We start from the raw sequence: 15,584 nt of genomic DNA, 5'->3' as shown, positions 1-15,584 counted from the left end.
TATGCTGGAGCAGTGACGTGCACAGGGGCGAGAGGAAATGGACAGAGTGAGAAGAGAAATCTGCCGTCAATAGTTGTTGAGCGGGGGGTTGGGGGTTGTGGAGTTGGGTTGCGACAATAGTTGTGCTGTTGTAAAGACACCTCCGCTTAAATCTCTGCGCTCTTAAAGACACATCTGCTGGAAATGGCACCTTTACATTTGTGAACGAAAGGGGCAGCAGTAGCCCCCGTTCTGTGCACGTGAGTGGGTTGAGGTATGTGGGGTAAACTCAATAAAATAACTTAATAAAGGAAATAATTAATAAGCTACCGGACCTTTTGCCATTCTGTGTCAGTAACCAATCACGACCAAGTGTGCTGATAAACATGAAGTGCACGTGACTGCCCTCTGTTGTCCTTTAAGCAGCAATAAACTCATTATTGAAGATTTGGCGTAGGACCCCATAGATAACTATAGATGTGAGTGGTGGTGGCGTAGTGGGCTAAAGCACATAACTGTTAATCAGAAGGTCGTTGGTTCGATCACCACAGCCACCATCATTGTGTCCTTGAGCAAGGCACTTAACTCCAGGTTGCTACGGGGGGATTGTCCCTGTAATAAGTGCACTGTAAGTCGCTTCGGATAAAAGCGTCTGCTAAATGCATAAATGTAAATAACTTTATTTTCTGTTCAGAGGCGCTGCTGTTTTTTGCGGAAGAGACACGGCCAACGTGAATGCCAACGCGACCGCCCCACTCACGGAGGATGTATGAACCCGCCGTAAAGCCCCAGCCAGTTATTGTTACGTTGCATTCTCCAAGTTGCCTATATTAAGTACATTCTCACTGCTCTTTTCATATTCAAACTTTTTTTTGTTATTGCAGTGCCGCAGAATTTGCACATTTTACCTTTATTGATAAATGAAATGTGCATGTAAATTTAACTCAACGTATAGTGCCATTTCCTGAGCATGTTCATCTGAAATGCAATAGATTGAAACCCTGTAAGCATACAGTCAACACTAACTGTAAATTCTTTGTCTTTCATCCAAATGTGAACAGACCCTCTGATTGCGCTTGATTCTGCCAACATGAGGCCACAGATCCCAAGAGACCATGACAGCTTATAACACCATATTCTTTAACGACCGTAAATCACCGCATCATATGTTCTGTCCTCCTATCCAGATCCAAGAAATTTCCCCGGACATCTAAATCCTTGACAGTCTAAATGGGACACTGATTGGATTCACTGAACTGACAAAGTTGGCCATACTAAACTTTCTAAAGCATGTCAGTGTGAGTTTTGTCTTCAGAAAAGCTAATGCTAAAGCTAAAGCTATATTCCAGCCATAAATCACACAAGTAATTGAAAACAAATGCCTTTCTGACATGTGCTTTTAAAGAGCCTTGAAAAGGCTTTTTATTTTTAGGCCAATATAGTAGAAATGGCATTTCTAAGTCAACTTTTGTCATATATTATTGAAGCGAGGTGTCATTCATCAGTAATCCATTGTGATGGATGTGGCATCGAGGGCGGAATTTTCTGCTGCATTCCGTCAGCAGGTTTTCAAGGTGAATGTATACTGACATTTTAACGAACAAGCAGCCGATGCATTAAAGCATGCATTTTTAACTGCATACTTTTGACATGTCTGTCAACAGGAAATTTCCAAGGAAGGACAAATAAAATACACATTTCAGTTATGGACCAATCACAGCGTATGCAAAAAAACAAAACAAAAAAGTTAAGAACCAATTAACTATAAGTTTGTTTTAAAAGTTCAGCATTTTAGATCAACCAATGGGATGAGACATCAGTTTGTAATGTTCACTGATAAATATTAAAAAGCACAGTCTGTATCAAAGCCTTTTATACATTTCATACATCACAACTAAAACAATAGTTCATATTTGATTTACAGTATTCAGTTGTATACAGTTTTCCCAATGTAAAATTTAGATCAAAATCTAGAAAAATGTAGGATGTTGCCATTTTAAACATCAAAAACAAAATAGATCAAAAAATAAGTTTTTTTTTGACAAGCTCCCATGGTAATGATATGTTTTTTGTTTTTGTATCTTGGAGTACCATCCAAATTCCATGGTACTATGTTTTTCCCATGATTTTTCAGATATGTACCATGGTAATACCATGTTTCTGGACATGTATCATTGGAATCCCATGGCAGTCTCTTAGAGTACCATGTAACAATGGTATATTAATATGGTCATCATTCACTACCATGCTATTATCATCTGATACAACCAATATACCATGGTACCGCCATAGAGCATAAAAATATACGCAGTTGGTTTGAATTTATCTGACTCTATGCATAATTTTGATCCTCCGCACTCAATTAAATCCCACCATTTATGCAGATGAAGGTATGAAGACTTGGGTTAAAGGAATGAGGGAGGACACAGGTTAGTGCTTTAATTAATCTCTGCTTCATCTTTTACTCTCTCCGCACCACTGGAGAAATGACTTCCAGGGCCAAAGTTCACGGACGGCTGCGACAGCTAAGCGTTATCTCTCACCAACTCATTCTCCCTTACTGGACGGAGTTTAAGATTTTGTATCAACACACTGTTAGTTAAATGTGGACTTTTGTGTGTGGTTTTGAGGCTCGCAGAGGTTTACTACATATTTCATCACAGTATAATAAAATATGAGTCTACATGATCTGTCAAGGTTCCTGTTCACCGCTATAGCCCACCTTATTCTCTTTCAGTCTTTTACGTTTAGTATTTCTGAATTTCTTCCTGTTGCAAACCAGTTAGACAGTATTAAAGAGATAGTAAACCCATCCATCCATCCATCCATCCATCGTCAACCGCTTATCCTGTGTACAGGGTTGCGGGGATAGTAAACCCAAATCTGAAAATTCTGTCTTCATTTACTCACCCTGGTGGTGTTCCAAACCCATATGACTTCTTGTAGCACAGAAGGAGATGAAACAAATATGCAACGGAAGTTAATGGTGACATTCTGCCGAACATCTCCTTTCGTGTTCAAGAGAAGACAGAAAGTCATACGGGATGACAGATTTTTTTATTTTATGAGGTCTTTACACCAGCACTATACAATGGATAAAAGTTTATAGTATTAAATGGATAAACATGTAATCACATTTAAAGGAACAGTTCACCCAAAAATGACTATATGAGAAACAGATCAATATTAAAGTAATTTTTAAACTTAAACTCTCCTTCCTGCCCAGTAGGTAGCGATATATACAAACAATGCAAATCGCAAAAACGAAAGAAGATGTGAAAGTGGAGATTTATAGTTAAAACTATAAAAATATTGATCTTCTTTTCACCCACACCTATCATGTCGCTTCTGCAGACATGGATTAAACCACTGGAGTCATATGGATTAATTTATATTGCCTTTATGTGCTTTTGGAAAAGTTCTGACCACCATTCACTTTCATTGAATTGACCGACAGAGCTAAAATATTATTCTAAAAATCTTAATTTGTGTTCAGCAGCAGAATGAAAATCACATCTGGGATGGCGTGAGGGTGAGTGAATGATAAGAAAATGTTTTCTGTAAACTATTCTTTGAACTGCCGTTTTCAGATGTTGGTGTTGTATAGTTAGTGTTAAAGCAGCAGCAACTCACCGTGTTCCAGATATGACTGTGTTCCCTCTGACGGGTCGAGTCTCCGAGCTCTTCTGCCATGTTTTGAGTTGTTGTGCACAAACATGTTGTCTGAAACAGCCAGCACGTGTCCTTCTACACTGACTGTTGTCGACACAACCACCTATGAAAGCAAGAACTTATTTTTTAATAATCTTTATTCCCATAACTAATATGATATACAACATAAGCTGTTCCAGAAAGAGGTTAGTGGCTTCTAGTAGTTGTTTGGATGCCACGATACAGTACACAGTAACACACTATACAAAATCATCACAAGTAAGCCCAATGACTAAAAAAAGTATCTGCAAGGGAAAGGTGGAAAGAATGTAAACTGACATTTGATTGCTGTTTTCAGAATTAAAGGTGAAGTGTGTATTTTTCTAAGAATAGTGGAGAACAGATTGTCCAGCCCCAAACTCACACCACTAGTTGAGACAATGTTGCTGTTTCGGGCTGGTTAGGAGTGTTTACTCTAATGCATAGGAATCGCCCTACAAATGCCTTATTAATAGCTTTAGCTGGGATAAGAGAAAATAATTTAACATTAATATACACGCATAACCATTAAACATATTGTCATTTTAATACAGGGATATACTTGCACAGTTTTGTGGGATGTAATCCCTTCTCTTACAGTGCAGCAATTAAAGCACTCTAATGGTTTCTATTCTGTACACTAATTAACACATATCAAACACACCTATCGGCCTATTCCACAATCCCCTGCTCTCGGCGATTGATTGCTGATAGGGGCTGGCTAAGATTAATACAATTAAAAAGCGAGCGGTGCTTGAGCATCCTGAGACAAAGGCAAGAAGATAATAAGTGTTTGAGGTTGCCATTATGAGTGGCACAAACGGGCCCTCTTAAGCCTTGAAGGCCCCCTGGTACCCTGTACAGAGCCTCTTATATCAATTGCTGTTGAGCTTTGAGAGGAACTCAACCACTTGAAATAGAAAAGTACTTGGCAAAGAGAGGTAAGTCTCTGAGGGATGGTTAGGTTAGGCTTTTTTCTTTCATTCTTTATCCTTTGGTCCTTTGGTTGTCTTTGTGCTTTCATAGGTGTTTTATATTCATTTAATTTCCTTATAGAGAAATCACAATTGATTGCTTCTCACAGAAAGCAATGTGATTAAATTAAGATCAAATGGAGATGTTTGCTTTAGAATCCTGTTTCTCATATTTTTCTCTTGAGTATAAGGCCCCAGTAATTTTCCAAGATAACAAAGTCTGCAATCAAATGTCAGAGATATCAATATGAGCTCAAACATTTCTCATTAAATTCTTCCATAACTATGCTATCCACTTTAAATGTATTGCTCTATACTCTTTTAATCTTTTGTTATTATTTAAAATCATGTTTGATATAAAGATATACCCTCTGCAATTGCAAAACATGTTATATCATTATATATTCACAAATATATTTTCATTACATAATCAAAAATATAATACATTTCACAACATCTTTGCATGTTCAATTGTGAGATATTTTCATAATTTTTTTTCCCCTTAAATATATTTTTTCCATTGAAAAATATTTAATTAAATTCAGCTCTGGCATTTCTGTCATAATCTCATAAACGTATGCAACAATTGTCTCCTTTTGTTTCAGAGGTAACAGTTTTCAATAGGCATGTATTCATTAACATCAACATTAACATAACATTAGTGATGTACTTCAGGTAATATGAATTAACAATGAACAACACTTAACAATATTTCATATTAATTTCAATTTCAACATATAGGAATTTTTTAAATGAATGTACTTTTTATATATCTAACATAAAAGTATGTTAACATTAAGTAATACCTTATGAATTAATATGAACAGCTTTAACCAGGATTTATAAATGCTATTAAATATTGATAACATGTTACCTAATGCATTTCCTAATGTTAAAAAATACAACCTTTTAGTGAAATGTTTCTCTCCATAATTTGGAGATTTTGCATGAAATGCAGGCAGCTAGAGCTCTGCGTCATCGTGCTATAATCGTTTAATTGCGTTGTGTGTATGTCTGGGATGGAAAATCATACTCATGCATTCTTGCACGCTTGCTGTGTAAAATATGAGTGCGTTCAGCTGCTAATCACACAATCGCTGTGGGCTCACTCGAGAGTGTGGTGCAAATGATTTGTTTAAAGACAGCACTACATAGACAGCTGCTGAGATAATGTATTTTTTTAATACTCAAAACTGATTCAAAACAGGTTCATACCTTGGAAACAATTGCTGGCTCAATAACACCAGAAGATCAGTTAATCCTCATTTAATTTCTAAACATTTCATAAACATTTCTACTTTGTAGATCATTACAAAATCATAACATTAGATTAGATAACTTTGTTTTAAGAGAATTTGATGAGATATGATTGCATCCATATTGACATCTTAAACTTCTGATTGAAAACTTATTTTGGTTATATTGGCAAATATGAGCACATTGATGAGATCTCTTCTAAAACTCCAGAGGAGACACATGTGAAATTACTAGGCTATTATTTTTAAGGAGAACACTCAGAGAAGAACAGTGGATAATGTGAACTGATGAATCATGGGGAGACATTCTAATGAAAGACTGGAGGTCAAGGTTTAGTGTTTCTTGCAAAGCAGTGATAGGTTATTTACTCAATGTCTGCACAAGAGCACACACATTGTAAGTGACACTGTTGTGCAATTATGAGTGTGCTTGCTGGCTCTAAGCTAGATTTGTAATATTGTCTGATGATGAAGAGAGAAAAACAAAAGAGAGTGTTAAGTAAGAATGGATGAAGAGTGTGCAGAATTGATGGATGAAATGATAGAAAAAAGATAAATGGTTTACCTGAAAGCGTCGCATGTCCCGTGGGTTTCCTGCATTCTTAAGACAGTTCTGATTGCATTTCAGGAAAAACTTTAGAAAAAACCTGCAAGACAACAGAAATGAAGGGTTATACTGAATCTACTGAATGTTCAGAAACATTCAGAATAATATTTATATAGAGTAAATGGGCAGGGAGTCTCAAGTTTGCTTAGACTACATCTAAACACGTTTACTCTAGTGCACGACTACTCTAGGCAAATTGTGCGGTAGCACAACTGATAGAGTCTTGCACTTGCGATTCAAAGGACTGGGCTTTGTGTCCAAAAGAAGATGCAATAAGTGAGCCATAAAAGCACCACAATATGTGGTTGCTTCAGCAATTTAATTTTTCATCTCACATTTGCTTATGACAGTTTCAGTTAGGCTTAGGTTTAAGGTTTAGAGTTGGGAGGTAGGTTTTGTTGATTTAAAATTAGAAAGAGCATTAACTTAAAACATGTCATCAGTTTGGATGAATATTTAACTCGCTTTTAGCACCACACAGTGAACATTTCACCTAGAAAATACCATGATCCTTGTAATGAACCACCTGTATAATTTCACCACAATCATATAATTTTCATGAGATTAGGATGAGGCCATCTACATACTGGTACTGGAAGCCATTAAATGGTTTGATGAATGAAATTATCTTTTCTTTATTGACATTATCTATTGACACAGGAAATTGAGGCGGAACATTTGGTTTACACCGCATACTGGCAAAATCATGATTATCTACTTGTTTTAACTAGTCGGAGACGGGTAGTATTACGGGGGAGGTACACACTCATTATAGAAAGCATTTGCTTGGATAAAAACTTCTATACGCCCATGCTAACAAGATGAGTCTTCAGTATTTGTGATCTATTTCGTCAGAAGTTTAAAAGCGTGCATCTAAAGGTTTATTTAGCCAACTTTTAAGAGTACTCTAGCACATACAGCACTGTAGATGTCCTCAAATCTAACAGGCATGAAATGAAGGCAAAAAGGTATTTTTTTATTTCATAAGGTCTTAAAAAAAAAATTTAAAAAATTAAAAAATGCTGATCTTATGAAAATGTTTGAAGTCTCTAAAGAACCCTTCAGCCAACTTAAAAACTCATAATGCAACATGATCACACAGGAATTTGATCTGTTGCTTCCAAATGTTCATGTACAATGAAAGTGCTGTCTCCCATTAGACACTTTTGTACAATTTAAACATGTTCACCTCTCCCTCTAGCACAACTGAGCAACCTCCAAGACACAGGTTCGGGTCTCTTTGAAACCAGGAAGTAATTGGTAACAATTCATAGGTTACATTTTGGCTCTAAAATTGTATTTTTACTCCACTGATGGTTAGGTTTAGGGTTTGGGTTAGAGGGTAGATTTAATAAAATATGCATTCCTGTTGACTGTACTATATCATTTAAAACTAAAAATACAACTTGCTTTTGGTGCCACCCTGTGGACATTTAACCCAGAAACTGGAGCTCACATGAGCCACTGGGGGCAGTGATTTGAAATTCAGTAACCACAGACCCACTGTTGCTGAATTCACGGTGAGATCAGTCTATACAATGAAAACGTCCTCTTGATAAGAACCATTTTAGAACATTTATTTTGAAGAGTGTATGACCATTTAAACATACTAAAAGTTCAGTAAACATGCACACACAAACACAGCAACAGGCAGTGTGTTGAAATTTGGAGCACCCATCTCCATGAGGAAAGACTCTATGACAGCACACTAATTCAAATACACAAAGGGAGAGAGAAAGAGAGAGAGAGAGAGAGAGAGAGAGAGACTCCCATCCAAACAGAAAAACACGTCTGTCACTGTCTCATAATCATGGGAAGCAGAAAGCGGGCATATCCATGGGCACTAAAACAAACCCTTCAGTCACAGACTGGCATTAGAGTGGTAACAGCACAATACCAGCTGCTCTGACTGGCATGGAAAATCTGTGTGTGTGTGTGTATAACTGAATAATGCCATTGCACATACCCATCTGTGAGGACCTTGTTTGTAATGTATTTCTCTGCACTTCTGTCTTTCCCCTTTGCCAATATGATACTGAATGTGTTATACAGAATCAGCTGTGTTTTATTTTGCTCACTCGCTTTTTCTGGCTCAAACACACAAAAATGGAGACTAATACATCACTGTAAACCCTAATGTTGTTATTACTGGAAAGATCAAGTTGTCCTAATTAAACATAACTCAAATATCTAAGTTCCATTAACTTATTTATCCAAAAATCTATAGACTTAAGATGGTAATAACTTATGAACACCAAGTTAAGTGAACATAACTGCACATGTTTTGGAGATGCCACTACTTAGTTAAATTGATGGAACATATTTACTCAATCAATTGAGTACAGTCAACTTATTAGGGTTTCCTGTGTTCCACTCAAAGGATACATGCAATCCTAAATCTTTTGTCCAAAATGAGGATATCCGGGGGGCCTGGGTAGCTCAGCAAGTAAAGCTGCTGACTACGACACCTGGAGTCGCAAGTTCGAATCCAGGGTTTGCTGAGTGATTCCAGTCAGGCTTCCTAAGCATCCACTTGGCCCGGTTGCTAGGGTGGGTAGAGTAATGTTGGGTTAGCCTCCTCATGGTCACTATAATGTGGTTCGCTCTCAGTGGTGCACATGGTGAGTTGTGTGGGGATACAGAATAGTGTGAAGCCTCCATAAGCGCTAGGTCTCCACGGTAACGCTCTGAACAAGCCACGTGATAAGATTTACGGTTTCAGACGCTGAGGGCAACTGAGATTCGTCCTCCGCCACCTGGATTGAGGCGAGTCGCTATGCCACCACAAGGACATAGAGCGCATTGGGAATTGGCTATACTGTAAAATACTATATACAGTAGTGGTGTGCGTGTATCCATTTTTAATACGTGACTTTTTTTGAGTATCAGGTCAATATCAGGAGGCTGGTAGATACTTTGACCTAATGTGGCCTGACAATCCCAGTTATACAGCGAAGAGCACTCAGGTGTGTGTAAATCATCACATGAACACACACACACGCACTCAGAGTCACCCTATGCTTCCATAATTGATAGGAGCTTTCTGCCGTCTTCAGTTAAGAGCACTACAATGAAGGCTAATTACTAGGGTTTGAGTGTGAAGGTGCCGTACTTACTTACACACGCTAACACTGACACACCTGTGACCTCTCTATAACACTACAAATCACAGTATATCACTGCTGATGAAGCCCAGAGAAGTACAACAAACCTACTTATAGCAGAATGGGCAAAAGAAAACGTGGAAAATAATAAAATAAAGAAATTCTTAAGCATGCTGAACTCAGAGTCTGTGTTGGATATGATGCGTTTCTATGCTGATTGAGGGAATGGATTTCAATATGGTGTCAAACAGAGATGAGTGTACACTCTTAATTGGGCCTTATTCATGAAACACAAGCAGAATTTAAATCCCTCGTAAAACCTTATTGCAATAATTGTCACATTCACTTCATTTAATTTAAATATATAGTATAATATATAGTATATAGTATAAAATAGCAAACAATTATGCTATTTATTAAAGTAATGTACTTCACGTTTTTCCTACACAAATGTCCATTGAAAACAGTAGATGCACATCCTCTAGAATAATATATTTTTCAATGCATTTTTGTCCCACCTGAAAGCTTTTGGGAGCAACATTCCATACACCAAAATATTAATAATAATAATAATAATTTTAACAGTTATAGTTATTTTTTCTCCAATTTTTTCTCCAATTTAAAATGTCCAATTCCCAATGCGCTCTAAGTCCTCGTGGTGGCGTAGTGACTCGCCTCAGTCCAAGTGGTGAAAGATGAATCTCAGTTGCCTCAGCATCTGAGACTGTCAATCCGTGCATCTTATCGTGTGGCTTGTTGTGCGTGTTACTGCTGAGACGTAGCGCGTGTGCTGGCCCACGCTATTCTCCACGGCATCCATGCACAACTCACCATGCACCCCACTGAGTGCGAACCAGATTATAGTGACCACGAGGAGGTTACGCCATGTGACTCTATCCTCCCTAGCAACCGAGCCAAGGAGACCTGGCTGGAGTCAACATATAAGCATTAATAATGAGTGATCTGTGCTTCCCTTCTCTTTAAAGCATTGATTAAATAAGTGAAATTCATTCTGTTCGTGTTTCATAAATGAGACCTGAAGCAGTTAATTCTTTGAGAACAATATGACATTCATAAGTTGACTTTCTGAAGAGCATATGTGAATTTGTGGTACTTCAAAACACAGTTTGTTTTGTTTAAATGGTCCAACATATCAAATTCTGGCTCATTCAATGGCATGAGTTTGAAGTGAGACTCTCTGATTGACTAATGCAAGTCAAGGGGCGGGGCTTAAGGGTTGGTAGTAGTGTTTGGGGAAACCTGTTTGTAAATGATTATGCAATTCTGTTTGGTACCACTAGTGGCGTAGAAAATACAAATGTCCCCTTTACATGAAAGGAATGGGGAAGATGAAGAACTTTGTAAATGACAGCTTACAAATTTGGTGGAAATCTTTTTCCTTTAGATATGAGTTATGGTACAGTATATATTGCTGCAACAGAGAAGAATCAGTCAATATGTTGTCAGAGTATGTTAAGGTGTGAGGAGTCAGGGAAAGTCATTAGACAGCAGGGAGACAGAAGACGGTTCGACCACATCTGTTTCTGAAGGTCCCATCTGGAACTACACAACATAAACAAAAAATATGCACACGCACTCACACTCAAAAGCATAAAAAGCATGACAGAGCAAACTACTATGCATGAATTTCTTATCTCAAGGCCAACATCAATACAGTTGAATATTAGATTTTTCTACTGTAGAAAATTAAGATTTTCTGCTATGTACTCTTGTCCTCCAAAGAGTCAGTGTACATATTGGACTATTCTAAGGGAAAATCACCATACTCTGAAAGTGATTGTTAAAATTTCTACTCATTGGCATTTCTGTAAACAAACACTCAGTTGTCCATATCTATTGCCGTTCCTTCTTGAAATAAATGTTTGCTGAAAATGACCTCTCAAAAAAGAAGGAAAAGAGTGAATGAGAGAAAAAGTGAGGTCATCTAATTTGGTTACTAAATGCAAAATAGCGTCCATAGCTATCTGTGCCATATTCCTGTATGGTGCGAGCCACACCAAAAGTAAAAGAGCCCATGTGAACAGCACAACAGCATAAATAATTCACAGGCTGAGATGGCAATTATGGCTCTGAGCACAACCAACATTAATATTTTATGAGGGCTAACGCATACTTCCAAGTGAATCAGAGAGAGAGAAGGGTCATCCCTATAAACTCTTTGTATTTTTTTTATCTCTCTCTCTCTCTCTCTCTCTCTCAATTCATGCACTCATTCTAATTTCCCACCTCTCCAACTGATCTCAAATATTTACATTTTTTTTCTCTCTTATTTTTTTATGATTTAGATTTTAACAGGTTAAAATACTCCCTTTCAAGACTCCCCAAATTAACATTGCATTAATTGCATTTTTAGTCATGTTATTATGTTTGTAACAGTGTTATATAGAATGAATTAATAGTTCTAACCTAGTCTCATAGAATGATGATTATGACTTTTAAAAAACAAGTATTTTTCGCACTATTACTCACACACTACTATGTTATAAAATCATAAAACTTTTACTATTAAGCATCATTTGAAAAACTATAAAATGTGTATTACAGATTCACCATACATTTACACACATATTCCAATGTGATTAGCTTCTGCAATAGCTCACCTCATAGAATGTTGGACTTTGGACTCGGAATTCCGCAGTTCAACACCAGTCAAGCATAATGATTGACAAGATTAGATGGATTAGCTCCGATTCTGAGACTGTCAATCCTCGCATCTTATCACGTGGCTTGTTGTGCATGACACCGCGGAGACTCACAGCATGTGGAGGCTCATGCTACTCTCTATAATCCATGCACAACTTACCACATGCACCATTGAGAGCGAGAACCACCAATCTCGACCACGAGGAGGTTACCCCATGTGACTCTACCCTCCCTAGCAACAAGGCCAATATGTTTGCTTAAGAGACCTGGCTGGAGTCACTCAGCACACCCTGGATTCAAACTCATTGCTCCAGGGGTGGTAGTCAGTGTCAATACTCGTGGAGCTACCCAGGCCCCCATCAAACATTGGTTCTTAAGTGTCATGCCAAATCCTGACACGTTTGAATGTATGCAAGCTATGCAAATATTTTACGGTGCATTTTTTTGCGTTGTCCCTGGCCAATATATGTTTACAGAAGAAAGACTGAGACCATTCTTCAAAATATGAGGGTGAGTAAATGATGCCAGAATTCTCATCATTGGGTGAACTAATCTATTAATGCCCTTCTCTCACTCTGCTGTGACTCAAAAATGGGTGTGACAAGATTACTAAATGTTGTATCACTCAAACATTCTGTACAATGATGATGTCATGCTGTGATTGGATCAGTGAAATGGATAGACTCACCTCTAACTCTTGTTATTATGTGACTAGGTTGCATATTTTCCTCTCACATTATTTAAAATATGCATACTGTATATGGAACACAGACTCTCCCCATAAACTACATGCTACACGGCAAGAGAAAAACACGCAGGAGCGTCATTTTACACTAGCTTGTCTTAATATGCATGACTGGTAATTGCTCATCCCAGTGTGGAAACTGTCAATCAAACTGAGAGATCTCTGGAGATATGGAAATCGAGTTGATGACTTGGTCACCTCGATCATATTCATGCTTATATTCATTGTTGTAGACACAATTATTCAATAACATGATATCTTGTTGGACTGCTAAGTTCAACTACCTTTTCTCTGGTGGTAATATGAATACAGCTTGAATGAGCAAAACAAGTATTTGATGAACTAATAGTAATGATGATACTGTTATTTGTGATTACTGTTCGTTTCACATTATTTCTCAGGATTCCGTCAAGCCAAGGTGATCTTCAGATGTTATAGTTCATGTTTGAATGAAGCAGATAATATTATCGCGTTTGCTTGACACAAAAAATGGACAGAGCCGCAACCATAATGGGCTAAGATGTTTTTACTTACAGTACTACAAATTAATCAACTTTTTTTCCGATTTCTGAGTACTTTGCATTGTAGAATATATTAATATAATATACTACTATATATATAATTATAAATATAAACAATACGTATGTGAGTAGTAGGGTAAAACATGGCTACACTCTGGGTAAAAGGCCCCTAGGGGGTATAAAGTGATATCGTGTAGATACCGGGGCAATAGTTCCACATAGTGGAAAATTTGTCATCTGATGCTAATCATTTTGAAACACCAAGATGCTTTTATTTTGTAGAAAATTAAGATGATGCTTACTCAAAATAACAACTTCTGAAAAAAGTCAACAATTTCTTGTTCATTTCAAACACATTTGGCATGTTGTTATATCTCAAGTATTCTATAAACAAACTCATCTCTATTATGATTGTATGAGTCAATGTGAGCCCACTTTGAACATTCTTCATCACAATTCTATTTGGCCCACTTAAGAAAACCATTGTGTTTAATAGGGGCCTTTAGCCCCTGCAACAGGGCGGCTTTTACCCCAAATCTATCCTTACACTTATTGGACAGTTATTGAAAATATTTGATTTAATGACCTTAAACAAAACCGAAAATGATAAATACTGTAAGTATTTTTTGTGGATTTTCTTTAGCTGCACAAATTTGCATTGTAAGAAATATGAAAAATTAGATCAAATTGCCTCAAACTCAACATTTAGATACCACATGCATAGATTTCATGGATCAGCAAAGTTTAGCAGAGCATATTGACAAACAGGTGTTTTGGAAAGTGCTGTGGTTGTTTGTGTTGCTATTTATAATTAATAAAATCAATGGAGCATTTAGCCCCGTTGTACCCTAAGCATGGTAAAATCTTATACTAGACCATAACACTGATATAAAAAATATACAGGCATAGGAAAATTCAGAGTGAGGATATTTTAATAACTTGCCACAAAAAACCCCCAATGCACATGGAATCTGAAAATAACTGAGTGTTCTTTGAAACCACCAAAAAGTCAATAGGGAGATTTTCACACTTGAAGACTGAAATACCTTAAAAAGTATAAAGTGTGCAAAAAATATATATAAAAATAAAATAGATAGCATGAAGTATGAAATAAACAAAAAGTATGAATGAAGTCTGGTTAAGTAGTTAACATAAGAGTGTAATTAATTGCAAAAGTTTAGCAGAGTTCCATATATATATATATATATATATATATATATATATATATATATATATATATATATATATATATATATATATAGCAGAATGTTAGAGGCAACATGAAAACATGGAAAATTGACATGTACATGTACCCTAAAATCGACCCCATTCTGTCAAGATACCAACAAGTGCAATCCCCACAAGACATTTCCGCTTTTATTCAAATGTGTTTGTCTTTCCCTGTGGCACTACTTGGAGAGTCATGTGAGGAACCTCTGTGCACATGGTCCCATGGAAACCAGGAAGTAATCATGTTCACATAAGCAATGGTCTGATTCAGAGGTTGCATTTTCCCTCTGAAGTTACATTTTTGCCCCACTGGTGGTTAGGTTTAGGGTTGGGGTTTGGTTTAATATGCATACTGTATTACATCATTTACAACTAAAAAATACAACTTTCACCATTCTGTGGACATTTTACCCGGAAACTGGAGCTCGCAAGTACCCATACGTTGAACAACACTTCAGGCTCTGGCCACTTGGGGCAGTGATTTGAATACAGTAACCACAGACCGATTTCAGCAGCATTGCATTGACCCAACAGGAAATTTATTATTTTGCCAAAAGCACATATACTCATGCTTTCACCTGGCAAGAAAGTTGACCTGACTTTTGGAAACCTCTGTCTTCAGAATTAAGTCCCCAACAAACAACATAGAACTGAAAAAGAGAGAAAGAGAGAGAGAGAGAGGAGGGGGGGAGGGGGTAAAAGAGGAAGACAGGTCTCCTTTAGTGTCTATTGTAAAAGGCTGAAGGCAAACAACTCAATAATTCATAAGAGCAAGATTGATTTTGGGGGCTAGCTCAGGGGGTCACAGGGAGGC

The 15,584-nt window shown here is 37.2% G+C and overlaps 1 protein-coding gene across 3 annotated transcripts in view; it reads right to left on the bottom strand.

Annotated features, from left to right (window-relative positions):
• LOC127625080 (transcription factor COE1-A-like) overlaps positions 1-15,584 on the bottom strand; it is a 175,531-nt gene that overhangs the window by 55,341 nt on the left and 104,606 nt on the right. For all 3 annotated transcript variants that reach the window (XM_052100145.1, XM_052100147.1, XM_052100146.1), the window contains exons 7-8: positions 6,465-6,546; positions 3,613-3,754 (exon numbers count right to left, since the gene is read on the bottom strand). In XM_052100145.1, coding sequence (XP_051956105.1) covers positions 3,613-3,754; positions 6,465-6,546 — 224 coding nt within the window. The remainder of the gene's footprint in view (positions 1-3,612; positions 3,755-6,464; positions 6,547-15,584) is intronic.

This window comes from Xyrauchen texanus, chromosome 31 (assembly GCF_025860055.1).
Source record: "Xyrauchen texanus isolate HMW12.3.18 chromosome 31, RBS_HiC_50CHRs, whole genome shotgun sequence".
Lineage (NCBI taxonomy): Eukaryota > Metazoa > Chordata > Actinopteri > Cypriniformes > Catostomidae > Xyrauchen > Xyrauchen texanus.
The sequence above is the reverse complement of the archived record's forward strand: the minus strand, read 5'-3'. Positions and strand labels throughout refer to the sequence as shown.